Source organism: Poecilia mexicana, unplaced genomic scaffold (genome assembly GCF_051168715.1).
Source record: "Poecilia mexicana isolate PSO_F unplaced genomic scaffold, ASM5116871v1 scaffold_9, whole genome shotgun sequence".
Classification (NCBI taxonomy): domain Eukaryota; kingdom Metazoa; phylum Chordata; class Actinopteri; order Cyprinodontiformes; family Poeciliidae; genus Poecilia; species Poecilia mexicana.
In genome coordinates, this window is record NW_028263378.1 from 8,508,096 (window position 1) to 8,533,351 (window position 25,256).

Here is a 25,256-nt window from a genome sequence, read left to right on the forward strand (position 1 = left end):
AGTACTCAAGGGTAACAGTTTTTCCAATTAAAATGCAAAATAAGTTTATTCTTTTCTTTATATTTTTCTCCAGCAATAAAGTTTAATAAAGAGCCTCACACCTGCTTTAATAAATTTGGCATAGTTTTAAAAACTGTTTTTTGTCCATTTCCGTGACAAAAACCAGAACTTTCCTCACATTACCCTTGCAGGGATATGGATGACAACAGACAGTCTTGCACTGAATGAGAGTTGAGCAGGAGTTTATTTAGGCAGCAACAGAGGTGAGAGGAATCACCAGTAGGAGCAGGAAGAGCAGTTCTCCAAGTTGACAGTATCTCTGATAAATAATCATGTAAGGTCTGGAAAAAGTTGCCACTTGTCTCCTCTCAGGGTCTGTGTGATGTCAATAAAATTAAAACCGTCCACCACAGTGCTGTTAGCCACCATGAGAAGTGCTAAACATTGCCACTTCAGAAGCGGTAGATCTGACCTCATTTCATGATCACACCTATTTTGCCGATTCATGCATTTCCATGGTCCACCCACATCCTTTGAGACTAAGGCATAAAGAGCAGGTTGAGCATTGTGAGGGTCTTAACACGTCAAACACCCTGACAGGAGGAAATGTTCTGTCTGAGGGATTTCATTGGTTTCATTCTCTCTGCCTTGTTTCTGATCAAATTCAGTGAGTAATACTTTCTTAAATATTGTCATTTTCTTATTAATGCAATATTTCTCCTTAGCTAAGGATTCAGCTTTCTCCTGTCACATCAAAAATTGTTTCTGGATGTATTGCCAGGTCATGGTTCTGAGATTATCAACGGGAGAGAAGTGAAACCCCACTCGTTGCCCTACATGGCTCTGCTGGAGTCAAGCACACCAATCTGTGGGGGAATATTAATTGATCCAAAATGGATTCTGACTGCTGCACACTGCAAGAAGTAAGAACAATATTTTTTTTTTCTTATTTTGTAAGCATTCAGAATGGTTAGAAATAGAAAATACAATCCAGTTTTTCATTGGCTGTTTGTGCATATGTTGTTTTCTCTTGCACTTCCAGCCAAATTAAGCAATGTATAGGTTTGTAACAGGAAACTATCACTCTGCATTTTTGGATGTTGTGCCCCGTGCAATTCAAGAGCAAACTGAGTAGATGGCCTGAGTAGATAGCAACACAAAGCCATTTTTTCTTGCTTTGCATGTGTGGCGTGTTTGTTGCTGTTTGTATAATCAGGAAAAAAGTAGACCAAAAAAGGGGATTTAGTTAAAAACTATTCACCACCAGATTTTATAATAGTATGATTCTATGATTCAGACTGAGCAATGCCTGGCCAAGTTTGCATGCATAACACAGTTAACATTTAAGCACATAGCATGTGAAGGAAGGAAAAGATGTCTTATGTTTAGGTACAAATGTCATTCGCTTCAAGAAACCTCAAAAGCCACAAAGATTCAGAAAACTGTCATCCTCTATTAAGCATTTTGCATTTGAACTTTAAGTTTAATTCTCCAATTGAGCAACAAGTTTTGAGAGATTTAGCAACACGTAAATCTAGGTCAGAGTCAGAATACTGATTATGACTCATTAACATGTTCTTATTGTATGTTACTTCCTGCTTTATGTATATACATATTTAATACATACAGTTTTATCATTCATTACTCAAACTTGAGACCAAAGTCAAGGTGGGTTTAAGCTTTTATTCTCCAGCTGTAAGAAAAAATATCAAGGATAATCTGTAATACATCAGTCCTGCTGTGGAATATTAAAATACTTGTTCAGAAAGGAAAAGGTTATAAACAGTTGAAACCAGATGCCGTTACTAATATCTTAATATCTGACTGTTCTGTCAGACATGTTTAGCCATACTGTGTTTTTGTTCTCTCCCAGGATTAAGACTGTGTTGCTGGGGGTGCACTCCATCAAAGAGAAGAAGAATGAACAGCAGTTCAGGCAGATCCGTAAGGTGAAGAGAAGTGTTCCCCATCCTTGCTATGATAGCAAAGAAAAAAACAACGATCTCATGTTGCTCAAGGTAACTTTACAAAAATTAGTGATGTTATCTATGCTGCCATTGTTTCTAATATAAAATAATAGTGATACTTTCTTTTCCAGCTGGACAAAGCAGTGAAGCAAACCAAATGGGTGACACCGCTCAAGCTGAATAAAGTTGTCAAAGAGCCAGCAGCTGGTTCAGTCTGTAAGGTGGCTGGATGGGGAAAAACCAAAATGGATGCATCTACTATGTCAGATGTTTTGATGTCGACCAATGTGACTGTGATCGACAGAATGAAATGCAACTCAAAAGATTATTACAATCTTGCTCCTTATATAACTAGGAACATGATATGCGCCGGGTGGAATGGCAAAATCAAAGCTGACACTTGTCAGGTAAGTGGGCCTAAGAGCTGTTTACACAAATTTAAATGTTGCTGTTTCCCTAAAATGCATTTTATATATTTGTTCTCTCTGTAGGGAGATTCAGGAGGGCCCATATTGTGCAATGAAGATTTAGTTGGCGTTACATCTTTTGGGCGTGACTGTGGAATTCAAAACAAACCTGGCGTCTACGCTTTACTCACTGAAGATAACCTCAACTGGGTCAAGAAGACAATGAAGACAAGTGAATAAACCTAGCTTTTCATCCTTGCTGTTTAACTCCTTCAAGCACTTTTGCGATTCCATTTGAATTTAACTTGCATTATGTTGCTGAAAGATGTATGCGCAGACAAGTGAACAAAACTGAGTTACATCAAACCTTGAAAATAGTTTTTGAAAACCTGTTTAAAAGAATAATGAATAAAATATTATATTTATGGCCATGTACTGTCAGATTAGTCAATTCCAATGACCTTTGTGTGTGTGTTCTCCTACCAGGGCACTAGGTGATGCTCTCTGCTACAGCTAGAATGCTGCTATACCTACAACTAAAACCAGTTGTATGAAGACCAAAAGAAAGTTAACTATTATTTCCATGGTTTGACTTGAAGGTGATGGAAAGCAAGTGATGCTATTCAAATGGTCCACATTTCAGACATATATCAAGACTGAAGATAAAACAATGGCAAAAAGATGTTGACATTTTCTTGAGTTATTATTAGTAACAAACAGCAGATAAGCCAGGTTTTCCATGTTACTAACCATGGAAGACAATGACAGAATTACAAAAACAGTCTTTGATTTTATCTGTAGCAATGTTGTCAGCATCTTAATTTAGTGAGCAAAATCAAATACAGTGGACTACTGGTTTTGTGGACTTGGGGATCAAAGCTGCCTGAGAAATGTTAAAATCAGCTAATACTGGGGACCTCAACCAAAAATGCTATCTGCCTGTTTTAATAGTTCAAACTGGCCTGCCTTACTATGCATTGATAAGCATGGAGAAACCCTCCTCTTAATGCTACTGCAGAATCTTGATGCTGCAGCAAATCAGAGTCCAAGAAAATAAATGGCACTCATGGGTTGGCTGCGTTGCAACTGTCACTCAATAGCGTGTCGAGCAGCATCGTGACATGGTATGTTTCAGCTTCCCATGATGCATTTTCTTTTGAATATTTTAGATATGCTTTATGAAACAAATCTACCAACATGCAGACTTCCTGCAAATAATTTGGATTCCTGTTGTCATGTCCTCCTCCTCCATCGCCTTGTTGAAGTGAACATTCAGATAAACTCCTCTCCAAAATGACCACAGACCAGAGGGACTCTTTACTGTACTGAAGCCATTTGGAGTAGGGTAAAACTGAGAAGTGTGAACATGCACATTTTTAAAAATAATACGCAGCAGCAAACAATAGTTTACACTTAAATGTACAATAAATTTGCTCAGGAGGTAATATTTAGCTAAAGACTGTAAAAGTTCCTATAAAACAAATGCTGCCTTCTTACAAACACCTGCATTATTCTAAATCGACAGAAATATCAAATTCAAATTCCAGTGCTTTCAAAGACCAGTTCAAACTTAAAGAAGTTGCGATGTTACTGAGAAAATCCCCATACTTCCTATCTCCTGCATTGTCTCCTTTCTGTGATATCATCAAACGATGGCAGACTCTGAAATGTAATACCTAATTCTGCCACTAGATGGAAACTAAGTCAACATTCTTACTGTATAAAACTGTTGAAATGCCAATAAAATACATGTTATACAAATAATTTTGCACATGCTGAACCGTGAATAAATATGAAGATCCTTTAAATCTGTAGGTAAAACACTGACTGACTGAGAACAATACCACAGAATGACTCATTTAAAAAATGTGTCATTCTGTGTCACCTCTGACCTTATAGGTTTTGTAAAAATACCTTGTTGACAATACTCACAGTACGCTATTTTACAGATTAATATTGCAAGAATTATTTTATATATGCTCAGAAATAACTCAAACAAGCAATATTTAAATAGAACCAAGTAGAAAATAACTAATTATTTTATGGGTCTCAAATGTTGGCCTCAATAGAAGAAAAGTGTACAGTTTCATGCCAAAAAAAAAAAAAACAGAACTTTTTTTTCCAGGAAATCCTTATTTAACAAATGCATGTTCCCATGTCTGATTTTAAGTTAAAAATTTTATTTCATTTTCATTTCCATTTGAGTTTTCAGAACAACATCCAACTGGAGGGTTGCTGGTGCAAAGAGCTTTGCCCCGATGTTCCCACGGTAACCACCACCTGCATTCACTACTTAATATAGATGTTCTCAATGCCACAAAATGTTTCCATTCAAATTTCATGCACTGAGATCATAACTCAGTGCATGAAATTTGAATATTGAAGTCTCCTCTGCTCATGACTTTGTTCTCGCCTGTTTGTACTCTGAGCTGCATGTTGAGGAAATAAAAATTAAAATAAAAACCTGCACCTCACAGCTGCTGAAGGGCTTTGGTTCTGATCTAGTGTTACCACAGACTTCAGCTTACCAGATCACTACGTGTGTTTGCTGAATCATGCTGTTCCATGGTCAGACCACATCCTTTGACAAGCACAGATAAAGGGTCAGGGTCAGCATCCTGAGGGGCGCATTCACCTCCAGACCAAAGACTGAGACAAGACAAAATGTTCTCTCTGAGGGGTATCATTGCCCTTTTCCTTATGATCAACTCAAGTGAGTAATATCTTGTGTGCTGCCATTTTACTTGAGAAGAAAGATAATATCACCTCTTTACTATTATGGGATGTGTTGCACCTTTTTGCTTTCTGTGTCAGGTTACGGATCTGAGATTATCAATGGGAAAGAAGTGAAGAAGCACTCGTTGCCCTACATGGCTCTGCTGGAGTCAAGCGAACCAGTCTGTGGGGGAATATTAATTGATCCAAACTGGGTTCTGACTGCTGCACACTGTGAAGGGTAAAAACAGGAACTCTTTTATGCATTTAGTTTGCTTTGTTGTGCACTGTGCAAATCACAAACCGGTATTTCAAAGCAAGATATTTTCAACTTCTGTGTTTTATACCTAAAGTGTGTTTGTGTCACTACTGACAGTTTTTTTTATTGGATGGTGGTGACTACAACCTCCAATCATTTTTAATGTTGACTTGAATATGATCATAACAAATACAATAATTTTATGGCCTGCAATTTTACTAACCTCTTTATTTCCAAAATTGCCTTGCTATTTACCACACAGGCTTAAATGTAGTGTTTCTTGCTCCAGACCCATTTACTGTGTAATATGTTGTTGCTGTCTCAGTATTAAGACTGTGTTGCTGGGGGTGCACTCCATCAAGGAGAAGAAGAATGAACAGCAGTTCAGGCAGATCCTCAAGGTGTCAAGAAGTATTCCTCATCCTTGCTTTGATAGCAAAGAAAAAAACAACGATCTCATGTTGCTCAAGGTAACTTTACAAAATTAGTAATCTGTACTGACATTGTTCATAACATAAAATAACAGTCATATTTTATTTTCCAGCTGGACAAGGCAGTGAAGCAAACCCAATGGGTGACACCTCTCAAGCTGAATGAAGCTGTCAAAGAGCCAGCAGCCGGTTCAGTCTGTATGGTGGCTGGATGGGGACAAACCAAAAAAGGCAGAGCTACTTTGTCAGATGTTCTGATGTCAGCCAATGTGACTGTGATCGACAGGATGAAATGCAACTCAAAAAAATATTACCAACTTCATCCATACATAACTAAGAACATGATATGTGCTGGGGCCAGTGGTAAAATCAAAGGTGACACTTGTCAGGTAAGAGATCCTAAGGTTAGTTTACACTATGATAAAATGCTATCGTTCCCGTAAAATGCCGGTTTTCCTTTCTTCTCTATGTAGGGAGATTCAGGAGGGCCAATTCTGTGCAATGGAGCTGTAGTTGGTGTCGCGTCTTTCGGTTACAAGTGTGGAATCAAAAACAAGCCTGGCGTGTACGCTTTCCTTACCGAAGATCACCTGAAGTGGATCAAGAAGACAATGAAGACACCTGCAAATGAATAAAGGTTGTTCTTGAGTTGCTGTTTCAACTATTGTTTTGCTGTCCGTTGTAATTCAGCCTGCATTATGTTAGCAAAATACGTATGTATGTACAAACACCAAATGAACAAATAAAATGCTGAATTTTTACTTCTCACAGCAAGGCTTGAGCTATTTCTGAAAACCACTTTAAACGAATAAAGAGAAAAAATATTTATTTTCTTGCTCTGTTCTATCGGATTAGCCATTAACAATCCGAGTAGGTCCTTTCCAGCTGCAAAAAAATGCACTTTTTTTTTTGACAATCTTTGTTTAAGGAAGAAATGTGCCCAAGTTTGTTTTCAAGCTGAAGTATATTTGTGCCCATATTTGCTATGATAATAAAATAAAAGCAAAAATAAAATGTTTGTGTGTCATTTCCCTCTTTCCTCCTCTGAATGTGTGACTGCCAGGTGTGGCTTCCAGACGGAGCTAATCAGGAGTAATCAGAAGGGGCATTTAGAGGAGGATTTTCACAAGACCACAAAATGTACCCATTGTTATCGAATAGTTATTCTGCATTGATTTTGAAGACTTAAGTCTATTCTGCTGCTGGCTCTATGCTCCCACCAATCTTCAAATGTGAGCTGCAACAAACAAACAAAACCTTCACTTCACAGCTGCTGAATAGCATTGATTCTGGAGGCACTAAGTGGCTCAGTTGGCAGCGCAGATGAACGATGTGTTGAGGTTGTTGCCTGTGATGCAGTTGTCCTGGGCTTGACTCCTTTATGTCGGCCCCTTCTCTCTTAGCCCTCTTTCTTGTTAGATTGTTGTTTACGAAAGACTTCTAATACTAAAAAAATAAACTGGTTCTGACCTGGTAAATGTCAAAACACATTTCAGATTGATAGTGTTCATCAAAACATTTCATGTGTTTTGCTGACTCATGAATTTCCATGGTCAAACCACATCCTTTGAGAAACACACATAAAGGAGAAGGGTGAGCATCGTGAGGGTTGCATTCGTCTCCAGATCAAAGTCTGAGAAAAAAGGAAATGTTCTCTCCGGCGGGTTGTACTGCTTTCATCCTCTGTGCCCTTTTCCTGATTATGAACTCATGTGAGTAATATCTTAATTGTTGTCACTCTTTGTTAAAAAATAAATCCCATTTCTTTATTCCATATTTTTACCTTTTTGAGTGGGCTTGGATGTCTTCCTGTGCTAGGTCGTGGTTCTGTCATCATCAATGGGCATGAAGTTGAGCCACACTCTGTGCCCTTCATAGCTTTTCTGATGTCAAGTAAATTCTGCGGAGGAACATTAATTGATCGAAAATGGGTGCTGACTGCTGCACACTGCGGAAAGTAGGAATTATAAAATATTTTTATTTCATTGAGGTTTCACCTGGTAAAGAAATTATTCAAAATATTAGCAGGAAAGTGTTATTTGAGTTACAAAAATTGATTCTCCAATAGTTTTCAAACTAATGGGGAATATTTAGGTCTCTAAAAGTTTTATTAAAGATTTTTAAATAAAACAGTGAGCCACTTCATTTTTTACTGATTCTTAAGAAATAGTAAAACCCAGGAAAGCTCAATCTGGTCTAAGACCAAAGATGTCCAGATAGCCTTCATCTCTACTTCTTTTAAAGATTTGTAAACAAACACCTTGCAAATATGCTTTTTTTTAATTAAATATAAACATTTACTGTGGGCTGTTTTCTATTCATATACTAACAGCAACCAAAATACCAAGTCCAGGTTGTCATAATATGTCAGTGAGAACAGGGTTTTGTAATGAGCATACAGTCTACACTCATTTCACATTTCAAAGTAAAACCTTAAAGGCTAAGAACAAGACAAAGGAAGAAAAAAATGTGATGCAATAAGGTGCAAGTACCACTCACTTCAAGAAACCACAAAAGCCACACGACTTTAGAAAAAAGTTGTTCTCTGAGAAACGTTTAAATTTCAACATTAAGCTTCATTTTCCAAATAAACAATATCATTTAAAAAAAAAAAGATCAGCATCCAGGAAGACAAATTAGAGAAGAATGCAAAAGACTAAAATGAGCAGAATAAAATTTTTCAGATCAAAATATGTCAGAAGACCTGAAAACTGAAAGTGCTCTCCATCCAGTCTGACTGAGCTAAACTTCAGCTAACGTTAGCTGAGGATCAGCCCAAGTTTCATGGCAATGCCCACAACTGGCAGCAACATGCTCTAAACGTTTTGCAGGTGTCATCGCAGAAAGACGTATTAACTCAAGGGAGTAAAATACCAATGTATCACACACTTTTCACATTTTAATTTCTTAAAAATCTAAATATATATTTTCCTTTCACCTAACATTTTTAATTGGTATGAAATCCCAACACAATACGTTATTTACTTAACATGGTTCTAATGTGACAAAAAATAAAATAAAATAATATATATATAGCTACATTAAATAATCATCACATTGAACCACCCCACATCATAAAAATATCTGCTTCTCTCTTATCAGCTCAAGATTTGTGAAGCTTAACAATTAAATAATCTTAAAATGTAGTTCATGTCAATTCCATAATAATTCACTTATTATAAAATAAACTATAATAGACTGATTCCCATATGTTAGGGTAGTAGACCTTCATGGTATCATGACTATGGACATGCTCCATAAATCTAACACAGTATTGTGGTTTTGCTTTTGCAGCTTTAAGACTGTGTTACTGGGCGTGCACTCCATCAAAAATGAGAAAATAGAGAAGAAGTACCGGCAGGTCCGTAAGGTGAAGAGAAGTGTGCCTCATGATAAATATGATAATAATACAAAAGTCCATGATCTCATGTTGCTCAAGGTAAGATAAGCTTTTAAAATAAGAGGAAGCTTATGCACAGATATGCTTTGGAAAAATACTCAAGAAACAAAAAGTTGGTTTTACTTTAGTTTTACTTTAGATAAGGTATGAAGTTGCTTCAGTGATCTTCAGTCATATCTGTTATTAGTCTTTAAGTCCATACGCTCAAATAATTGCTTGAACCAGCTTTAAGAATCAAGCTCTTTCAGATCTGAAGCAATGGTAAAGGCTACTCTTTTGTGTCTATTATATAACTCTGTGAACAATTTCAACTTTGATCTATTTTCCCCTTTCAGCTGGACAAACCAGTGAAGGAAACCAAATGGGTCAAAGTTCATCAGCTGAGCAGTGTTGTCAAAGACCCAGCAGCTGGCTCTGCCTGTCTGGTGGCTGGATGGGGAACAACCAGCAAAAATAGCAACGTCCTATCAGATGTTTTGATGTCTGCTAATGTCACTGTGATTGATAGAGAAAAGTGCAACTCTCCACACCACTATAACCACATACCATATATTACCAAGGACATGATATGTGCAGGGCCAAATGGGAAGAAAAGTGATGCCGACACCTGTAAGGTAAAGGAGCCTTTTAGCCAATTTTTAAACATTATTTCCTTAAAATGATTTTCACGTGTTTCTTCTTTCTCTTAGGGTGATTCTGGAGGACCAATGTTGTGTAGAGGAGTTCTAGTTGGGGTCACATCTTTCGGAGGATCCAAGACTGAGCCCTGCGGATCAGTGAAGAGGCCTGGAGTTTACACTTTCCTATCAGAAGACCATCTTACCTGGATCAAGAAGACGATGAAGACCTCAGAAGCTGAATAACTTTTCTGAATGATACAGTTAGTTTTTGTAACTATGTTTTGTTGTTCTTTTTGTTTGACCTGCATTTTGTTGCAAAAACTGGGTATACATGCAAATTACAAATAAAAAAACAAAGACACCATAAACTCTGTTGTTGCACTGCCATGAGGACTGTCGAATTTGGTTGCCATGACAACCAAATTAGCAAAACCATTAAAAAAAAGAAAAACTATATATCTCTCATATTGTAGTGAAATCAGCATACAAATTACACTTGTGTGAGTGGTTGTGTGTGTTCTTGTATATATTACAGAGGACTTATTTCACAATAATTACCAACAAAGAGGGAGCTTTCCCTCATCCCACGTTTTTGCTGTTCTACTTATGCTCTACTAGTTAGATTTAGAGGTAGGAATGAAAGTCAATACAAAGTTTTTATATTGTATAAAGGAACACGAATATTTGTGTTATCAGCGTACACAAAATGCATCACACACTGTTACTTAGTCTCTTAGAAAATGGTTGTGCCTCACTACTCTTTAAAATACTTTTTTCCCCCACCCTAACAAAATTTAGAAGGAAGCCGCATTAGTTTTGATTTGATATCAATTCCAGGTTACTTCTGTGGATCACAATAAAAAGCAGAAGGAAGTCCAGTTCACTTCAATATCGACTGATTTAAACAAGAACAATACTGTTGTGTAGATCAACGAAAGTCAGAACTAACCATCCAAATGCATATTAGAGTCCAGAAAAGTTTAGATTTTTCTGTGGAGAAATGTTTATGTGTCATGTAAGAATGAGAGAAAACATCAACAGTGATATCCTTTATGGCTCCTGGAAAACAGACACGGAGGACTACATTTAAAACCGAAACATAAAAACAAGCAGAGCAGCAGACCAGAGACATCAAAACAATGAACCCAAATCAACAATGTATAAGAAGAGAGAAACTCTATTTGGGTTTACAGAACTCTGCAGAATCTGCATAGCCAACCCAAACGCCGGCATGTAGTGGCAGAGTGAATGTGGTCTGAACTCTGTGGAGGAGAGTCATGGTTTCAGAGACGCTGTAGAAGGACAGAATACCTGCTCTGTGATCCAGGTACACTCCCACTCTGGAGGAACCAGGACCTGAGATGGAGGTCCAGATGTTGTTGTGACCAAATCTATGATAACTGTTTTGGTAACACTCTAAAGCCCAAGACTTGTCACTACCTCCAAATCCATATTCATTCCCACTTCCTACTCTGCTCATATTCTTGTATGCAACTGCTACATAAATTAGCATCCCGCTCCACTCCACCTCCCAGTAACAGCGTCCAGTCAGACCCTCTCCACTCAGGACCTGACGCCATCCAGTGAATCTGTCTGGATGACTGGAATAAGACTGACATTGAATCGTTCTTGTCACCTTCCTGTTGCCCTCTGATAGTACCAGCCATGTGTTGGTTGTGTTTGGATCCAGAGTGATTTCACATGAATATCTTAAGAATCCAGCTCTGCTCTTTGGTTCTGGTTCTGCCAGTAGAACATCCACCTCAGTGACCATCAGTGAGATGTTTATCCATGAGTCTCTCAGGACGTCCTGTAGTTTGTCTCTGAGCTCTGACACAGCTGCTGTCACGTCCTCAAAGTGTCTCAGAGGACGGATGTTGATGCTGGATGAGTGTGTCGACTCACTGAGTGCTGGCAGTGAGGGGTAGTTGAGGAGAAACTGGTTGTGATCCTCTGTGTGTGAGAGCTGCTCCAGCTCAGCGTCTTTCCTCTTCAGCTCAGTGATCTCCTGCTCCAGCTTCTCCTGAACATCTCTGACTCGACTCACTTCAGTTTCCTGCTGGGATCTGATCTGCTGCTTCACCTCAGAGCTTCTTTTATGGAGGAGACGGATCAGCTGGGTGAAGATCTTCTCACTGTTCTCCACTGTGTTATCTGCAGAGCGATTTATGGCCTCCACCTCCTGTTGAAGCAGCTTCAGATCTTTCTCTCTATCCTTGATTCTCTGCTGGATTTTTCCTCGTCTCTCCTCCAGCTCTCTCTGCCTCTCAGTCCTTTCTGTTGCAGATGAGACTATGTCGTGGCCTCTATGTTCATCCACAGAGCAGAGATAACAGACACACTTCTGATCAGTGCGGCAGAACATCTTCATCACCTCATCATGGAGAGAGCAGATGTTCTCCTGGAGGTTTTTGGACGGCTCCACCAGCTTGTGTTTCTTAAATGCAGCTGAATCATAATGAGGCTGAAGGTGTTTCTCACAGTAAGAGGCCAGACAGACTAAACACGACTTGATGGCTTTTAGTTTTCTTCCGATGCAAAAATCACAGGCCACATCTTCTAGTCCAGCAGGGCATTGATCAGCAGGAGTGATTTGGAGTCCAGTCTTCTTCAACTGCTTGATCAAACCTGATAAGATTGTACTCCTCTCCAGGACAGGCCTCCATATGAACGTTTTTCCACACTGTGGGCAGCTGTGAACGCCTTTTGGATCCTCTTCATCCCAGTGTGTTTCAATGCATTTCATACAGTAGCTGTGTCCACAGGAAGTGGTAACCGGATCCTTTAGTAGATCCAGACAGATGGAACAGGAGAAGATTTCTTTGCCCAGCTGAACTGCCTGCTGCTCCATTTCTCCTCTCAGTCACAGTGGAAGTGAGTTTCACTTCCTGGAAACAGAAACATGTTTTAGCTCTGATCTACATATCACATGACTATGGACGGAGAGGCTTCATCCAATCAGCTTTCATTTTTTAGCAGACGACGGTTCCACCCAGGTACAAGCTGCGTTTGAGAGCAGGAAGATGAGGAAGGAATATCAGACTTTGATTCCATTAAGAGTAGTAAAGTAAGAAAGGTTAACCATCTTTAGTGGTTAACCTTTCTTACATCTTTACAACAACTTTACACAGAAAGTGCCAAGTTTGGAGTTTTGTGTAGTTGATATGTAGGGCCTGGACATTGACACAAACAGGTCGTAGTCAAAAAATTAGAATATCATGGAAAAGTTTATTTAAATCAGTAATTCCATTCAAAACGTAACATTTATATAGTACATTCATTCATTACATACAGACTGATATATTTCAAATGTTTATTCCTTAAGTGTTGAACAGAACTGTTTTTTTTTTTTTAGAAAATGCATGTTCCCCTGTCTTATTTTAAGTTAAAAGTTTTATTTAATTTCCATTTGAGTTTTCAGAATAACGTCCAACTGGTGCAAAAAGCTTTGCCCCGATGTTCCCACGGTAACCACCACCTGCATTCACTACATAATATAGATGTTCTCAATGCCACAAAATGTTTCCATTCTTGAATTGAATTCATGCACTGAGATCATAACTCAGTGCATGAAATTTGAATATTGAAGTCTCCTCTGCTCATGACTTTGTTCTCGCCTGTTTGTACTCTGAGCTGCATGTTGAGGAAATAAAAATTAAAATAAAAACCTGCACCTCACAGCTGCTGAAGGGCTTTGGTTCTGATCTAGTGTTACCACAGACTTCAGCTTACCAGATCACTATATGTGTTTGCTGAATCATACTGTTCCATGGTCAGACCACATCCTTTGACAAGCACAGATAAAGGGTCAGGGTCAGCATCCTGAGGGGCGCATTCACCTCCAGATCAAAGACTGAGATAAGACAAAATGTTCTCTCTGAGGGGTATCATTGCCCTTTTCCTTATGATCAACTCAAGTGAGTAATATCTTAAGTGCTGCCATTTTACTTGAGAAGAAAGATAATATTACCTCTTTACTATTATGGGATGTGTTGAACCTTTTTGCTTTCTGTGTCAGGTTACGGATCTGAGATTATCAATGGGAAAGAAGTGAAGAAGCACTCGTTGCCCTACATGGCTCTGCTGCAGTCGAACAAACCAGTCTGTGGGGGAATATTAATTGATCCGAACTGGGTTCTGACTGCTGCACACTGTGAAGGGTAAAAACAGGAACTCTTTAATTTTTTATGTATTAGTTTGCTTTTCAAGCAGCATTAGAAATAGAAAGCATAATATGTTGTAACCTTGACTGACTCTGCTTTAAATAATGCTCAGATCTGTAAAGGCAAACTGTCAGTCTGCACCTTGGAATGGTGTGCACTGTGTAGACGGCAACAGGAAGCCATTTTTTTCTTGCTTTAAATATATGTAGTACTTGTTTCTGCTTTTACGCAGGAAAAAATGTTAAGAAAGAACAGATTTACCTAAAAACTGCATAACCAGATTTTTTGACAGCGTTATTCAAAATAAAGCACCTTAATGCTTGCATGTATCACACACACACGCACAAGCATGCACGCATGCACACACACATATATCTATATAATTTATCATAATTCACTTAAAATAAATCACAGTAGATTGATTCACTAATAATAAAGTAGGAAACCTTTATAGGGTAATAACTATAGACATGCTCCATAAATCTGCTTTTGTTTTTGCAGCATTAAGACTGTGTTACTGGGCGTGCACTCCATCAAAAAACGGAAAACAAAAAAGAAGTACCTGCAGGTCCGTAAGGTGAAGAGAAGTGTGCCTCATAATGAATATGATCATAAAACAAAAGTCAATGATCTCATGTTGCTCAAGGTAAGATAACATTTTACAATAAGAGGAAACTATAACATAACTAAAAGTTGGTTTTGATTTAGTCATTGACAAAATAAAGTATATTTGTTCTTGACTCAACCAGTGACCTTCAGTCATATCAATAGTTCACTTTGTGAACTATTTCAACTTTTAACTTTATAGTTTCATGTTCATAGTGATCCTTTCCCCTCCTTTCAGCTGGACAAACCAGTGAACAAAACCAAATGGGTCAAAGTTCACCAGCTGAGCAGTGTTGTCAAAGACCCACCACCTGGCTCTGCCTGTCTGGTGGCTGGATGGGGAGCAACCAGCAAAACTAGTAACGTCCTATCAAATGTTTTGATGTCTGCTAAAGTTACTGTGATTGACAGAAAGAAGTGCAACTCTGCGGAACATTATAACAATGAGCCATATATTACCAAGGACATGATATGTGCGGGGCCAAATGGGAAGAGAAATGATGCCGACACCTGTACGGTAAATGAGGCTTCTAACTAAACTTTAAAACAACATTATTACCTTAAAATGATTTTCAACTGTTTCTTCTTGCTCTTAGGGGGATTCAGGAGGACCAATATTTTGTAATAGAGTTCTAGTTGGGGTCACATCTTTCGGGGGATCCGATACTGAGCCCTGCGGATCAGTGAAGAGGCCTGGAGTTTACACTTTCCTATCAAAAGTCCATCTTAACTGGATCAATGATAAAATGAAGACCTCAGAAGCTGAATAACTTTTCTGACTGATGCAGTTACATTTCTCTAACCTCTATTTTCATTCTTCCATTTGCATTCAACTTGCATTATACATATCGATAAATAAAAAACAAACAAATCATAGACTGATGCTTTACTGTCAATGACAACTGTGTATGAAAACCAAATAAAAAAAATAAAACCATGTATCTTTGGTGGGCTTATTGTAGTCATGTCACCATATCAATTGCATGTGTGTGATCCTGTACGTCTCTGTGATGGACTGTTCAGGATGCATCCTGCCTCTCACCCAATGGGTGCTGCAAGGATAACAGCAGGCAGAGAAAATGAATGGAATAAATAGTATAGTGGTTGCGGGCTGCTGTTGGAAAATACAACTTTTTGTGGCATTTAATAAAAACCTGAAAGAGGTAAATATTTCATTTGAATTGCAACCTGGTGGCTTATGCCGTATTCAAATGGTACCTAAACCTATATGAAGTAATATAAGAGGTTTCTATTTTAAAAAGATTGAATGTCAAACACAACAGTAAAAAAAATTAAAGTTTAATATTTAGACATTATAAACAGACCCTCTTCCAAATGGTCAAAATGGTATGCAGTCTTTGCGTCTGTAGGTGATAATTTGCTGTACCTTATTTTTGAAAAGAGAACGTTGCAAAGCCTTAAACCCCTCCTCCTGACCTTAGCAGTTTGTTCCCACGTCTGCACTCATCTACACTCTGATGTGCATGATGTTCAAAACCCATGCTGACTAACTTGGTTCTGATCAGTACTGGTAAATTTCACCACAGGCTTCAGACTGACGGTGTGCTGCAGATCATTTTAGCCATTTCGCTGACTCGTGCATTTCCATGGTCAGACCACATCCTTTGAGAAAAACACATAAAGGGCAGGGTGATTGTCTCCAGGGGCACAATCATCACCAGATCAAAGACAGAAATAAGAGGAAATGTTGTCTCTGAGGGGTTTCGCTGCTTTCATCTCCTGTGTCTTCTTTTCTTTCAACTCAAGTGAGTAATAGCTTCTTAAATGCAGTAATTGCCATAGATATCAGTTTTTTTTTTGTTTTGTTTTAGAATGCTTCTTTTGTTGCTTTTATGTGAAAAATGTTATTTGGATATCTTCCTGTGTTAGGTTATGGTTCTGAGATTATTGATGGGAGTGAAGTGAAGCCCCACTCGCTGCCCTACATGGCTCTGCTGAAGTCTGACGTGCCGATCTGTGGAGGAATATTAATCGATCCCAAATGGGTCCTGACGGCAGCACACTGCAAAGAGTAGGAACTATGATGTTTATAATTTGCTTTTAGTTAGCAGATTCCAACATTATCAATACCTACTTAGTTAACAAATGGCCTGTTCTGTGTGGTTTTTGTTCATCTTTCTTTTCTAAAGAACTAAAAACTGTTGTCTCTGGAGGCATTTTTTTTATTTCCCCCCCTGATTGTGTGAATTGTGCAAAGCAAGAATGAGTGTGCATGCTGAGTCACTGGAAGCATCATTTCCTTGTTGCATCAACAGATTTCCCCCCCCCAATGATTAAAAATAAGAAAGCACCAAATAGCTAGTACAGAGCTGATGTCATTTTTTAATCAAAAGCTTTACAAGCATACATATTGGATGTCTTCTTTAAAACAACTTCCATTTGCTCATGAAGTGACAAAAAAAAAATACATTCAGCTCCTTCGTCATGCAGGATGCACTTTTGTAATGCATCATGACACCATGATGCATTACAAAAGTGCATCCTGCATGCTAAATATGCCTCACGTTTCACCTCAGACACCGAGTCTACGCACATGACCGTTTCTGCTATTTGCTTTGAACACACAGAAAGGAACAGAAGTAAGTCACTGAAAGAAAACACAGAAACCACAAGGGACGTTTTCTGAGAATCATTACAGCATTTCAGTCCTGCGACTGATTTTGCATGAGAAAAATAAATGCGCCTAAAAGTCTAATTAATTATTAAACATCAGTGGCATGCAAAAGCTAAAAGTAGGCTTTGCATTCTGGTGAAATGAAGAGAAACTTACAAAGCAACATTATGTTCTGCACAGACTAAAGTAGATCATGAAGCTCTCCATTGAGTTGTGTGCGTAAGGGTGGTCAAGCTGCAATGGACTTAGACAATAAAAAGAAACTTCTTTAAACACCTAGAATGTATTTCCTTGAAGCGTGCTATTTCTGGTGTTTTATTCCACCATTTAATACTAACAATTGTTATTTTTCAATCACCTAAGCTGTTTAGCCAGACTTTTATGGCACTCCCTTTGTGCTGCTGTGAATAATGCAGTATTTTTCTGCTCTTGCAGTGTTAAGACTGTGCTGCTGGGGGTGCACTCTATCAAAGAAGAGGAAAAGGAAAAACAATTCAGGCAGGTCCGAAGTGTGTCAAAACACATCATCCATCCCTGCTACGATGACGATGAAAAACTCAACGACCTCATGTTGATCAAGGTGAGACTTTAGCATGCTAAGTAAAGAAATATTTTACAACTGTCTAATTACAAATCAGAAATGCAGATAGTCACATTTATAGTGGTGGAAGCTATGCTCTTAGTTGTTAGTGCCAGCATTTTTTTTTTTTTTGCCTAAAATGATTGTTCGAGCAAACTAAAATGGTCCAAGCCACTGCACATATTATAAATTTATATATTTTAACTACAAATCATCAGCATCTGTTGTGTTTTCAGATTAACAAGCCAGCAAAAAAAGACAAATGGGTTCAAAGTCTTAAGTTGCAAACTGCTGTAAAAGACCCAGCAACCGGCTCCGTCTGCATGGTGGCTGGATGGGGAAAAACAAACAACGTTGGCAAGATGTCTGACGTCCTGATGTCCACCAATGTGACAGTAATCGACAGAGAGAAGTGCAACTCTCCAGATTATTACAACCTGAAGCCGTATATCAACAAGAACATGCTTTGTGCCGGGTCAGATGGTCGAAACAATGCCGACACCTGTCAGGTAAAAAAAAGCCTTTTATGGCTTAGTTGGAGGTTGATTTATTCTGAAAACAATCACCACAGGTTTCTTCTCTCTCTCTCTCTCTCTATCTCTCTCTCTCTCTCAGGGGGATTCGGGAGGACCAATAGTGTGCAAGAACGTTCTAGTTGGAGTCACATCATTTGGGAACCGTTGTGGCGTAAAAAAGAAACCTGGAGTTTACTCTTTCCTGTCAGAACGGCATCTTAACTGGATCAAGAAGGCAATGAAGGAACCGAAAACTGAATAACTCATATCTATATTGTACTGTTAAATTCTCACATTCCCTTTTCTGTCTTCTGTATTTATTTATTTTCTCTTATTTTTGACTTTTAAATATTTTATACAAATAGAAAACATGTGCGGTCTTGACTCATTACAGTAAATAAAAGTTTAAAGGACAAGAAGTTCTTGTTGGAAAATTAAATTAAATGAGCAAAAGCATAAAATAGACACGTTCCTCTCCTCCCTCAGTCTCCTTTCAGAAACAGGAAAAGCACTGAAAGGTAAAAAATCATTTCATAAAGCTCTTCAGATGTCTCTCCACATCAAGTCCTCAGAGACAGCTACAAATATTTCACTTCAGACTCACAGAAAGTATACAATCAGTTTTTCTTTGAATACATTTGTCATCCACATTCGCTGAATCCGGTGTTTGGGGGAAAACACCCCAAAATACACAAGGGACACCTGCAAACTCCAGACAGACACGTTTCAGTTCCATCAGACTTGAAGAACAGAACCTCAAATATGAAACCGTTTTAAATCGTCAATGTTTAAATTGTGGAGTGCAACAATTACTTGAATGCATGTGAGAACAAGCGTTTTCTAACCAGAGCAGAAAGTGGAATTCCAATGAGTAGAAAAATAGTTTGTAAGGTAAAGAACTTTATTCAAAACAGACAAAAATGCTTTGTGTACTTTAAGCTCCACGCCGCTGATGCTTTTAACTCAGCTCACATTTAAAATTAGCCTCTAAAAGACAAGCAAACTTCAGCTGTTCAAGAGGGAACTACTGACAGCTCGTTACTTTGCTCTTCCTAATGAGCAGGTCCTATATGACTTACACTGCCAGGAAGCAATCTATATATGAAAGGGAGTTATTTTTTCTATCTGGTATGAAATGTACGTGCTCATCTCATTAAAGAATCAGATGGAAGTTTTTATCTTTTCATGCCTCTCTCTCGCTGCAGACGTGCCATTTGCTTCTTTTCCTCTTTATTTTTATCTTTCTGGGGTTCTTGGTCCTCTGTGGTTGTACGTGTTATTGTTTCTTTTTTGTGGTTGTTCTCGTACGTCTGAGTGACCTTTCTTGCTGCTCTTTGTGGTTGAGAGCAGATTCTGCAAGAACATTTGTTACATGGCTTTAGTAGCCACCAGAACTTGTGAACACTTTCTTAGAAGTACGCCACAGCTCACATGATAAAGTAGTAATTTGGAACCTACAGAAAGCAGCACCTGTTTTATATATTAGAAATAAGATCCAAAATGTTTGGTGTGCAGCTTTCTAAAACAACCTTCTTCTGCAATTAGACATGTCTGCTCCTGCTTTGTACACCTAATGACCAACATGTTCCCTGTGTTTCTTTGTGAAATAGCTCAGTTAAATAAGACGAAGAGCATCTGCCAGCAATTACCAAGTCTCACATTTAATTTTGCTAACAAACATACGGGGAGACGATGTTTTCCAGGTCCATTTAAACAGAGTGATTCATACAGGTTTGACCTTCAAGAACCACACTGACTCTTCTAACTGGCTCCCCGACACAAATAATGGAAAACAGATCCCAAGCACATTGTTTTTTTTTTTCACAGATGCGCAAAGCTGACACTGATTTCTTAGTTCACAGAGCCAGAGAGAGGACAGGCACAACGGGAGAGCAGCCGAGAGCGCCTGATGTGCTTCTATGAAGTGTATTGACAGGGGTTTTGCCTTCACATGAGAAATAATGTGCAATAATTTGAAGCAAGTGGGTGTCAACTCAAAAAAAGAAAATGCCAATAATAATACATTTTATTTGTGTTGTCTAAGTACTCAGACACTTTACACGAGTACAAATATAAAATCAAACAATGCAACACAACATAAAAACACATTAGAAGGGCAGATTTAAGCATTAAAGAAATTACTCGTCTGATATATGCCCATATTGATCTAAAGTCTATAATGCCATTACTCCATCCATAAATATAAAAATTATCCTGTCGTTTGTGTAGTAATGGATTCACAGTACCTAGCTAAACACAGAGAAAACAATTATTTTGTCACATTTAATTGATTCTCTTAGCGCCTCCTAATAATGTGATGCTACCTTTAAATATTGTCTCAAAATGTCAAAGTAAATGAAGCATCCGAAATAATAATAAAAAGATGGGAGAAAACAGAAGGCTTTCATGCCAGATCCAAAGTAAACTTTTTATAAAAAAAAAAAAAAAAAAAAAAAAAAAAGATGATAAATTTGGGCCCTTTCAATTAAAATGTGAAAAATCCCAGGGATTAGTTCAAGAAAAATGCACATTCTCATGTTCCTTCTCTATTTAAATAATTGCGTTCATAAAACAAACGACAACGCAAAAATCCTGAAGTGTAAAGTTGGGCCGTAGTGAAACTGACAGTTTTCTCACCAGACACTAGGTGGTGCTCTATTACCGGTAGAGCGTAGTCCTCCATCAACAGGTGACTCATTTAAATTATTGTGAAAACTTGAGGCAGCACGTAATTCAGGAACTCTTATATGTGTCACATATAATTAGCACAAAAAAGTAAGTTTTACTCCCCGAAACAAAGTCTGTTCAAAATAAAGTATATTTTTATTTTTGAATAAATGTTTGCTCATATTAACATGTCTGCAACTTGGTTCAATTCTGTTAGAATTTACCATAATTTTGAACATTTTTCTCTTCAGAGAAATCTGACCTGCAGATTATATACTGGAGTTGGTAGTCGAATTATAATATCTTGATTTCTTGCTATCATTGGGAAAACCTTTTGTACTCTTTAAGGTGCTCCTGAACAGTGGATTTGCAGGCTTTCTAAAACATCATGATTTTAGTTTTAAATAGGTCTTGTTTTTAAATGAAGGTGAGCTGATGCCAAATTGATAAGTGGAAAAGGCAGACAAAGTTCAAAGGGGGAAAAAAGAATATTTTTGGAGAGATTACTTCTGCTCTTGCAAAGTAACCAATATAAGGTTACAAACTAAAAGTCTACAAAGCAAATTAGAGATAAAAACAAAAGAAAACTTTCCCTGGCAAGAAGCTCTATCCTTTGAACATGTTGAGGGGGGAAAAAAAACACTACCGCACCCATGACATTCCTGTGTGTCCTTTATTTGAGCTCCTCATGAATTACCACTGACCAGCCAGGTCCCTGTGTGTTTACTGTGTCTCCATAGTAACCCACAAAAGCTCCTGGGCCCACCTCAGTGTCACCGAAACCTCCAAAGCTCACCACACCCAAATTAACTGATTTTGTGGGACGGATGAATGCATGCGCATTTTTTGGCATGTTTCATTCGCTATTTCTACCACAGGAAGTTCAATCCCACACAACACACGCAATGTCAGGGTAAATGTTTACCTGGATTTGCATCACCTGTGTTTGATGCCCACCTCGCCTCACCTTGCTTTCTCCCTCCTCTGTGACGCAGCACAAGCACAGCGTCAAACTTTGTTGTATAAAGGTAGCCGCAAGTTGATGTATTTGAGTGTGTGCGTCAGCCTTTATTGGCCCTTTAAAGTGCTCATTCTGTGTGACACCGATTGAGCCATGAGATGATAAGACAGCCATCTGTTTCGTAACACATGTACTCTTGAGGAGAGTCTAATTTAGAGACAGGCAGAAAAAAAAGAAAGCATCCCAAATGCTAATGAAAATGGAAGCGATTCAACTGATTTTTGGTAAGCAGAATACCTTTAGTAGTAAATATACCAATGAACTAATAAATCAGGTATCAGATATTGATATTAGAAAAGATAACATGAGGAAAATTATAATTTTCTTTGTCAAGCAAAAAGAAAAACGCTATTCAAACAAACACTCCCCAACATGAAAAAGTAATCTGTCCCTTTGTTAAATCAATAATTGACATGATTGCAAACCAGACCTGAGGAATCTACCTAACCTGTCTGACATTATGAGATAGGCCAAAATGTGCTAATAAGAAACAAATCATGCTCCAATCTAAAGAGCTGATGGGAAACAAAGTCACTGACATTTATCAATCCTAGGAAACCAAAGCTTTTATTTGCAAATAAAGTAAACACAGAACATTAGTGGCTCTTCCCACTATTGGATGGCTGTAATCCAATAGTGCATAAAAAACTACTTTCACAAAATAACCTAGAACACCTAACACACTAGAGACCTCACTTCCTGCAGCTAAGATCAGTGTGTGAAGGAAATGGAAGCCAAGTGCAGACAGGAAGGTGTTAGTCTCATATTTTAGTGAAAGTTTACTATAGAAATAGACATGCAAACATGAGGAACTACAAGATGGACACAAAAGAGTACCACAGGCAAACTAGGGTGGGATGCATTGATAATAAAAGCAGATGGAGAGATAAAGAAACTGACTGGCTTTAAACTGCTGAGGAGGTTATTAGTAGAACATCACACAGGTGAGTATGATGAAGATAATGCCGTTCAATGATGAATTAAACTTAGCAACTGAGGGAAAATAACAAAATGTACACAGAGTAATCCAACAACATATGAAATCTAATCAAATAAAATATTAAAGACTAGTACTAAAGAAAATACAAAAAGGTGGTATGAAGTGGTGGGTTGTGGTGAGGATGAGGACGCTGGCAGACCCAGGACATAGGTGAAAAATGATGAGTTTAATGATAAGCCAAAAGCACAGAACAACAGAGAACAGCACGGAGAAACAGGCATCACACGACAAGGATCCAACAAGAGACAAGGACAACAGGTGGGTTTAAACACACGGGGTAATTAAGGGGATGAGACACACCTGGGAAACAATCAACGGGGAAGACGCAGAGACAGAGAAACAGGGAGCAAACTGAACACAAAAAACTCCAAAAACATATCCACAGAAACACGATCATGACAAAAGGGGCTAGTGTCTATCTCCACAGGTCAATGGGCGGGTTACACCCGGGACATGTTATCCAACCATCAGTTGTAATTTTAGCATGAAATGAATTAACGATGTGTAACCTATGGTAACACATGGGTAAGAAAATGGGATACCAATTAAAGAGGCAAACTGACACTCAAATTTGAAAATGGCCTTGGTGCAAAACACGGCCAAAACACTTAGCACAATGAACAAGAGGTGCAGGTTTTTAAAGTAAAGGCAGAAAGGACGAAAATGCCAATAGAATGCACACCCAGAGCATTCTTTAGAAACAAAGATGCATGGAAACCAAGACGCATTCAAAAAGCACCTGGAAAATGTCCCCGAGAAGCTGGACAAAAAGAAAAGAAAAAGGAAAAACACCAACAGAAAAAATAAATTCACAAACCATGACGTCCTCCCTTTCACCCCAGCAGTCAGCAGATGAGAATGACCTCAAACAGGTTTCAGGCTCATCAGCGGGTCAACACAGAAACTGACATCAAACCAACAGGAACATTAAAACTCCTACTTGTCAGTAAAACTAACATTAAAAGGTTGTGAGAGGAAACAAAGGCAACCGAAAACCTGCAGACGCCAAAGAAAGCCATTGCCCACGTCAGCATAATATGACCAACTGAATTTGATCTACATAGTGTCTCTGTTTATTAGTTTGGCTGTGTTTTTGAGTAACCTTCTGCTGCATTTACTCTGTTTGCTCAGACATGACGTCACCTGTCAATCGTTTTAGGTTTGTCATCAGCTGACCAATCAGTGGTCGCAATTTCTCCCAATCAAGTACACGTCCTTCATCTACAGGAAATGTAGTTCCGTCAACATTGCCAGGGTAACCTGCTGCAATCTTAGAGAATTTGAGGAAAAAAATAGCAAATTCTTGTCAAATGTTGTCAGTGGGGAACATGCAGTTCCAACAGCATTTACCCAGAGGGTGTAGAGGGCGGAATACAATTCATTGCATTTCCAAAACCCAAACGGAGTCTGGAATAATGTAAGAGATGGATTAAGGCCTGTGGTTCACCTCATGTCCAGTTGAATGAAACTGATCAACGCAATTACCACATGTTCCTCTGCACAAAGGTAACTGCTAGTAAGCATGCCGTGTTTTCGTCATGATGACACTGTGTGATAGTCAAATCAAAGACCAATAAGTGAAGGTAGTTATGCTTGATTTTATGTGTGTGAATTCCAATGGCAGCTCTGGCAGCGTGAAAAAGTGCTGCAGTAACTGCGGTATTAACATTTAAGCACCATTTTATGTTAATTATTTCTAAGCATTTTCCTAAAGGCAGATTTTCACAAGCTTGTATTATTTAAGTTATTACTCACAAATGCGTCCGACACAGCTTTCACACTCACATCCAATGAGACTTTGTGCCCCTCATTCTTCCTCTGACTGCGAAAAACTTGGGCTTCAACGTTGATTTCTCAGTTGTTTCCAGCTAATAACCTTACAGAACTGATGTAGGACGCTTCAGAGAATTTTCTTGCCTGTTGTCTTTGCCTCACTGTTGGCTGATAAGGCAAAAATGATTCAATGTCTTGGCTAAAGCATTGAGTTTCACCACTTCTGCCATTGTAAGGCTGTTTGTTTGTCTGTGGTTTGCTCTACGTCCGCATGTCATGTCAGGCTCTACCAATTGGCATTATGAACTTAATTTGATTACACTGTGTTTGGGTCAAATTTAAATTTATGTGAAGGATTTGAATACCTTAAAATTTAGTAAAATTGTAGAAAATAGAGCCAACAGTTGCAGGAAAATGTAACTAAAATCAACCATTTACAAGTAACTATCAACCTGTTATAGTGTAAACTGTTAGGTGAAAATTGCACTCTTGATTTT

At 38.4% G+C, this 25,256-nt stretch overlaps 6 protein-coding genes across 6 annotated transcripts; 5 read left to right on the forward strand and 1 right to left on the reverse strand.

The window, feature by feature from the left end:
* Positions 1-554: 554 nt before the first annotated feature.
* On the forward strand, positions 555-2,799 carry LOC148157643 (granzyme A-like). The gene is made up of 5 exons (XM_088008720.1): positions 555-667; positions 782-923; positions 1,874-2,018; positions 2,099-2,374; positions 2,459-2,799. The coding sequence occupies exons 1-5, from the start codon at positions 607-609 to the stop codon at positions 2,612-2,614; spliced, it is 780 nt and encodes a 259-aa protein (XP_087864846.1). The 5' UTR covers positions 555-606; the 3' UTR covers positions 2,615-2,799.
* A 2,159-nt stretch (positions 2,800-4,958) lies between these two features.
* Positions 4,959-6,793, forward strand: LOC106925738 (granzyme A-like). Its single transcript, XM_015000212.2, has 5 exons — positions 4,959-5,087; positions 5,189-5,330; positions 5,674-5,818; positions 5,893-6,168; positions 6,253-6,793. The coding sequence occupies exons 1-5, from the start codon at positions 5,039-5,041 to the stop codon at positions 6,412-6,414; spliced, it is 774 nt and encodes a 257-aa protein (XP_014855698.2). The 5' UTR covers positions 4,959-5,038; the 3' UTR covers positions 6,415-6,793.
* Positions 6,794-7,366: 573 nt separating this feature from the next.
* On the forward strand, positions 7,367-10,161 carry LOC106926009 (granzyme A-like). The gene is made up of 5 exons (XM_015000634.2): positions 7,367-7,491; positions 7,598-7,736; positions 9,074-9,218; positions 9,515-9,793; positions 9,869-10,161. The coding sequence occupies exons 1-5, from the start codon at positions 7,428-7,430 to the stop codon at positions 10,040-10,042; spliced, it is 801 nt and encodes a 266-aa protein (XP_014856120.2). The 5' UTR covers positions 7,367-7,427; the 3' UTR covers positions 10,043-10,161.
* Positions 10,162-10,833: 672 nt separating this feature from the next.
* On the reverse strand, positions 10,834-12,722 carry LOC106925998 (tripartite motif-containing protein 16-like). Its single transcript, XM_088008493.1, has one exon. It carries the CDS (start codon positions 12,648-12,650, stop codon positions 10,977-10,979), a length of 1,674 nt encoding a protein of 557 aa, XP_087864619.1. The 5' UTR covers positions 12,651-12,722; the 3' UTR covers positions 10,834-10,976.
* Positions 12,723-13,604: 882 nt separating this feature from the next.
* On the forward strand, positions 13,605-15,507 carry LOC106926017 (granzyme A-like). The gene is made up of 5 exons (XM_015000640.2): positions 13,605-13,716; positions 13,818-13,959; positions 14,464-14,608; positions 14,807-15,085; positions 15,165-15,507. Exons 1-5 carry the CDS (start codon positions 13,668-13,670, stop codon positions 15,336-15,338), a joined length of 789 nt encoding a protein of 262 aa, XP_014856126.2. The 5' UTR covers positions 13,605-13,667; the 3' UTR covers positions 15,339-15,507.
* Positions 15,508-16,091: 584 nt separating this feature from the next.
* Positions 16,092-19,469, forward strand: LOC106925784 (granzyme A-like). The gene is made up of 5 exons (XM_015000271.2): positions 16,092-16,334; positions 16,459-16,600; positions 17,639-17,783; positions 18,020-18,292; positions 18,399-19,469. The coding sequence occupies exons 1-5, from the start codon at positions 16,274-16,276 to the stop codon at positions 18,558-18,560; spliced, it is 783 nt and encodes a 260-aa protein (XP_014855757.2). The 5' UTR covers positions 16,092-16,273; the 3' UTR covers positions 18,561-19,469.
* The last annotated feature ends 5,787 nt before the right edge of the window (positions 19,470-25,256 follow it).

Excerpts from the sequence above, each read along its gene's own strand:
- LOC106926009 (XM_015000634.2), top strand. The coding sequence starts at position 7,428 with ATGTTCTCTCCGGCGGGTTGTACTGCTTTCATCCTCTGTGCCCTTTTC. Across the intron at positions 9,219-9,514 it reads ATGATCTCATGTTGCTCAAG|CTGGACAAACCAGTGAAGGA; the intron begins GTAAGATAAGCT and ends TTCCCCTTTCAG. Across the intron at positions 9,794-9,868 it reads GTGATGCCGACACCTGTAAG|GGTGATTCTGGAGGACCAAT; the intron begins GTAAAGGAGCCT and ends TCTTTCTCTTAG.
- LOC106925784 (XM_015000271.2), top strand. The coding sequence starts at position 16,274 with ATGTTGTCTCTGAGGGGTTTCGCTGCTTTCATCTCCTGTGTCTTCTTT. Across the intron at positions 17,784-18,019 it reads ACGACCTCATGTTGATCAAG|ATTAACAAGCCAGCAAAAAA; the intron begins GTGAGACTTTAG and ends TTGTGTTTTCAG. Across the intron at positions 18,293-18,398 it reads ACAATGCCGACACCTGTCAG|GGGGATTCGGGAGGACCAAT; the intron begins GTAAAAAAAAGC and ends TCTCTCTCTCAG.
- LOC106925738 (XM_015000212.2), top strand. The coding sequence starts at position 5,039 with ATGTTCTCTCTGAGGGGTATCATTGCCCTTTTCCTTATGATCAACTCA. Across the intron at positions 5,088-5,188 it reads TTTCCTTATGATCAACTCAA|GTTACGGATCTGAGATTATC; the intron begins GTGAGTAATATC and ends TTTCTGTGTCAG. Across the intron at positions 5,331-5,673 it reads ACTGCTGCACACTGTGAAGG|TATTAAGACTGTGTTGCTGG; the intron begins GTAAAAACAGGA and ends TTGCTGTCTCAG.
- LOC148157643 (XM_088008720.1), top strand. The coding sequence starts at position 607 with ATGTTCTGTCTGAGGGATTTCATTGGTTTCATTCTCTCTGCCTTGTTT. Across the intron at positions 2,019-2,098 it reads ACGATCTCATGTTGCTCAAG|CTGGACAAAGCAGTGAAGCA; the intron begins GTAACTTTACAA and ends TTTCTTTTCCAG. Across the intron at positions 2,375-2,458 it reads TCAAAGCTGACACTTGTCAG|GGAGATTCAGGAGGGCCCAT; the intron begins GTAAGTGGGCCT and ends TTCTCTCTGTAG.
- LOC106926017 (XM_015000640.2), top strand. The coding sequence starts at position 13,668 with ATGTTCTCTCTGAGGGGTATCATTGCCCTTTTCCTTATGATCAACTCA. Across the intron at positions 13,960-14,463 it reads ACTGCTGCACACTGTGAAGG|CATTAAGACTGTGTTACTGG; the intron begins GTAAAAACAGGA and ends TTGTTTTTGCAG. Across the intron at positions 14,609-14,806 it reads ATGATCTCATGTTGCTCAAG|CTGGACAAACCAGTGAACAA; the intron begins GTAAGATAACAT and ends CCCTCCTTTCAG.
- LOC106925998 (XM_088008493.1), bottom strand. The coding sequence starts at position 12,650 with ATGGAGCAGCAGGCAGTTCAGCTGGGCAAAGAAATCTTCTCCTGTTCC.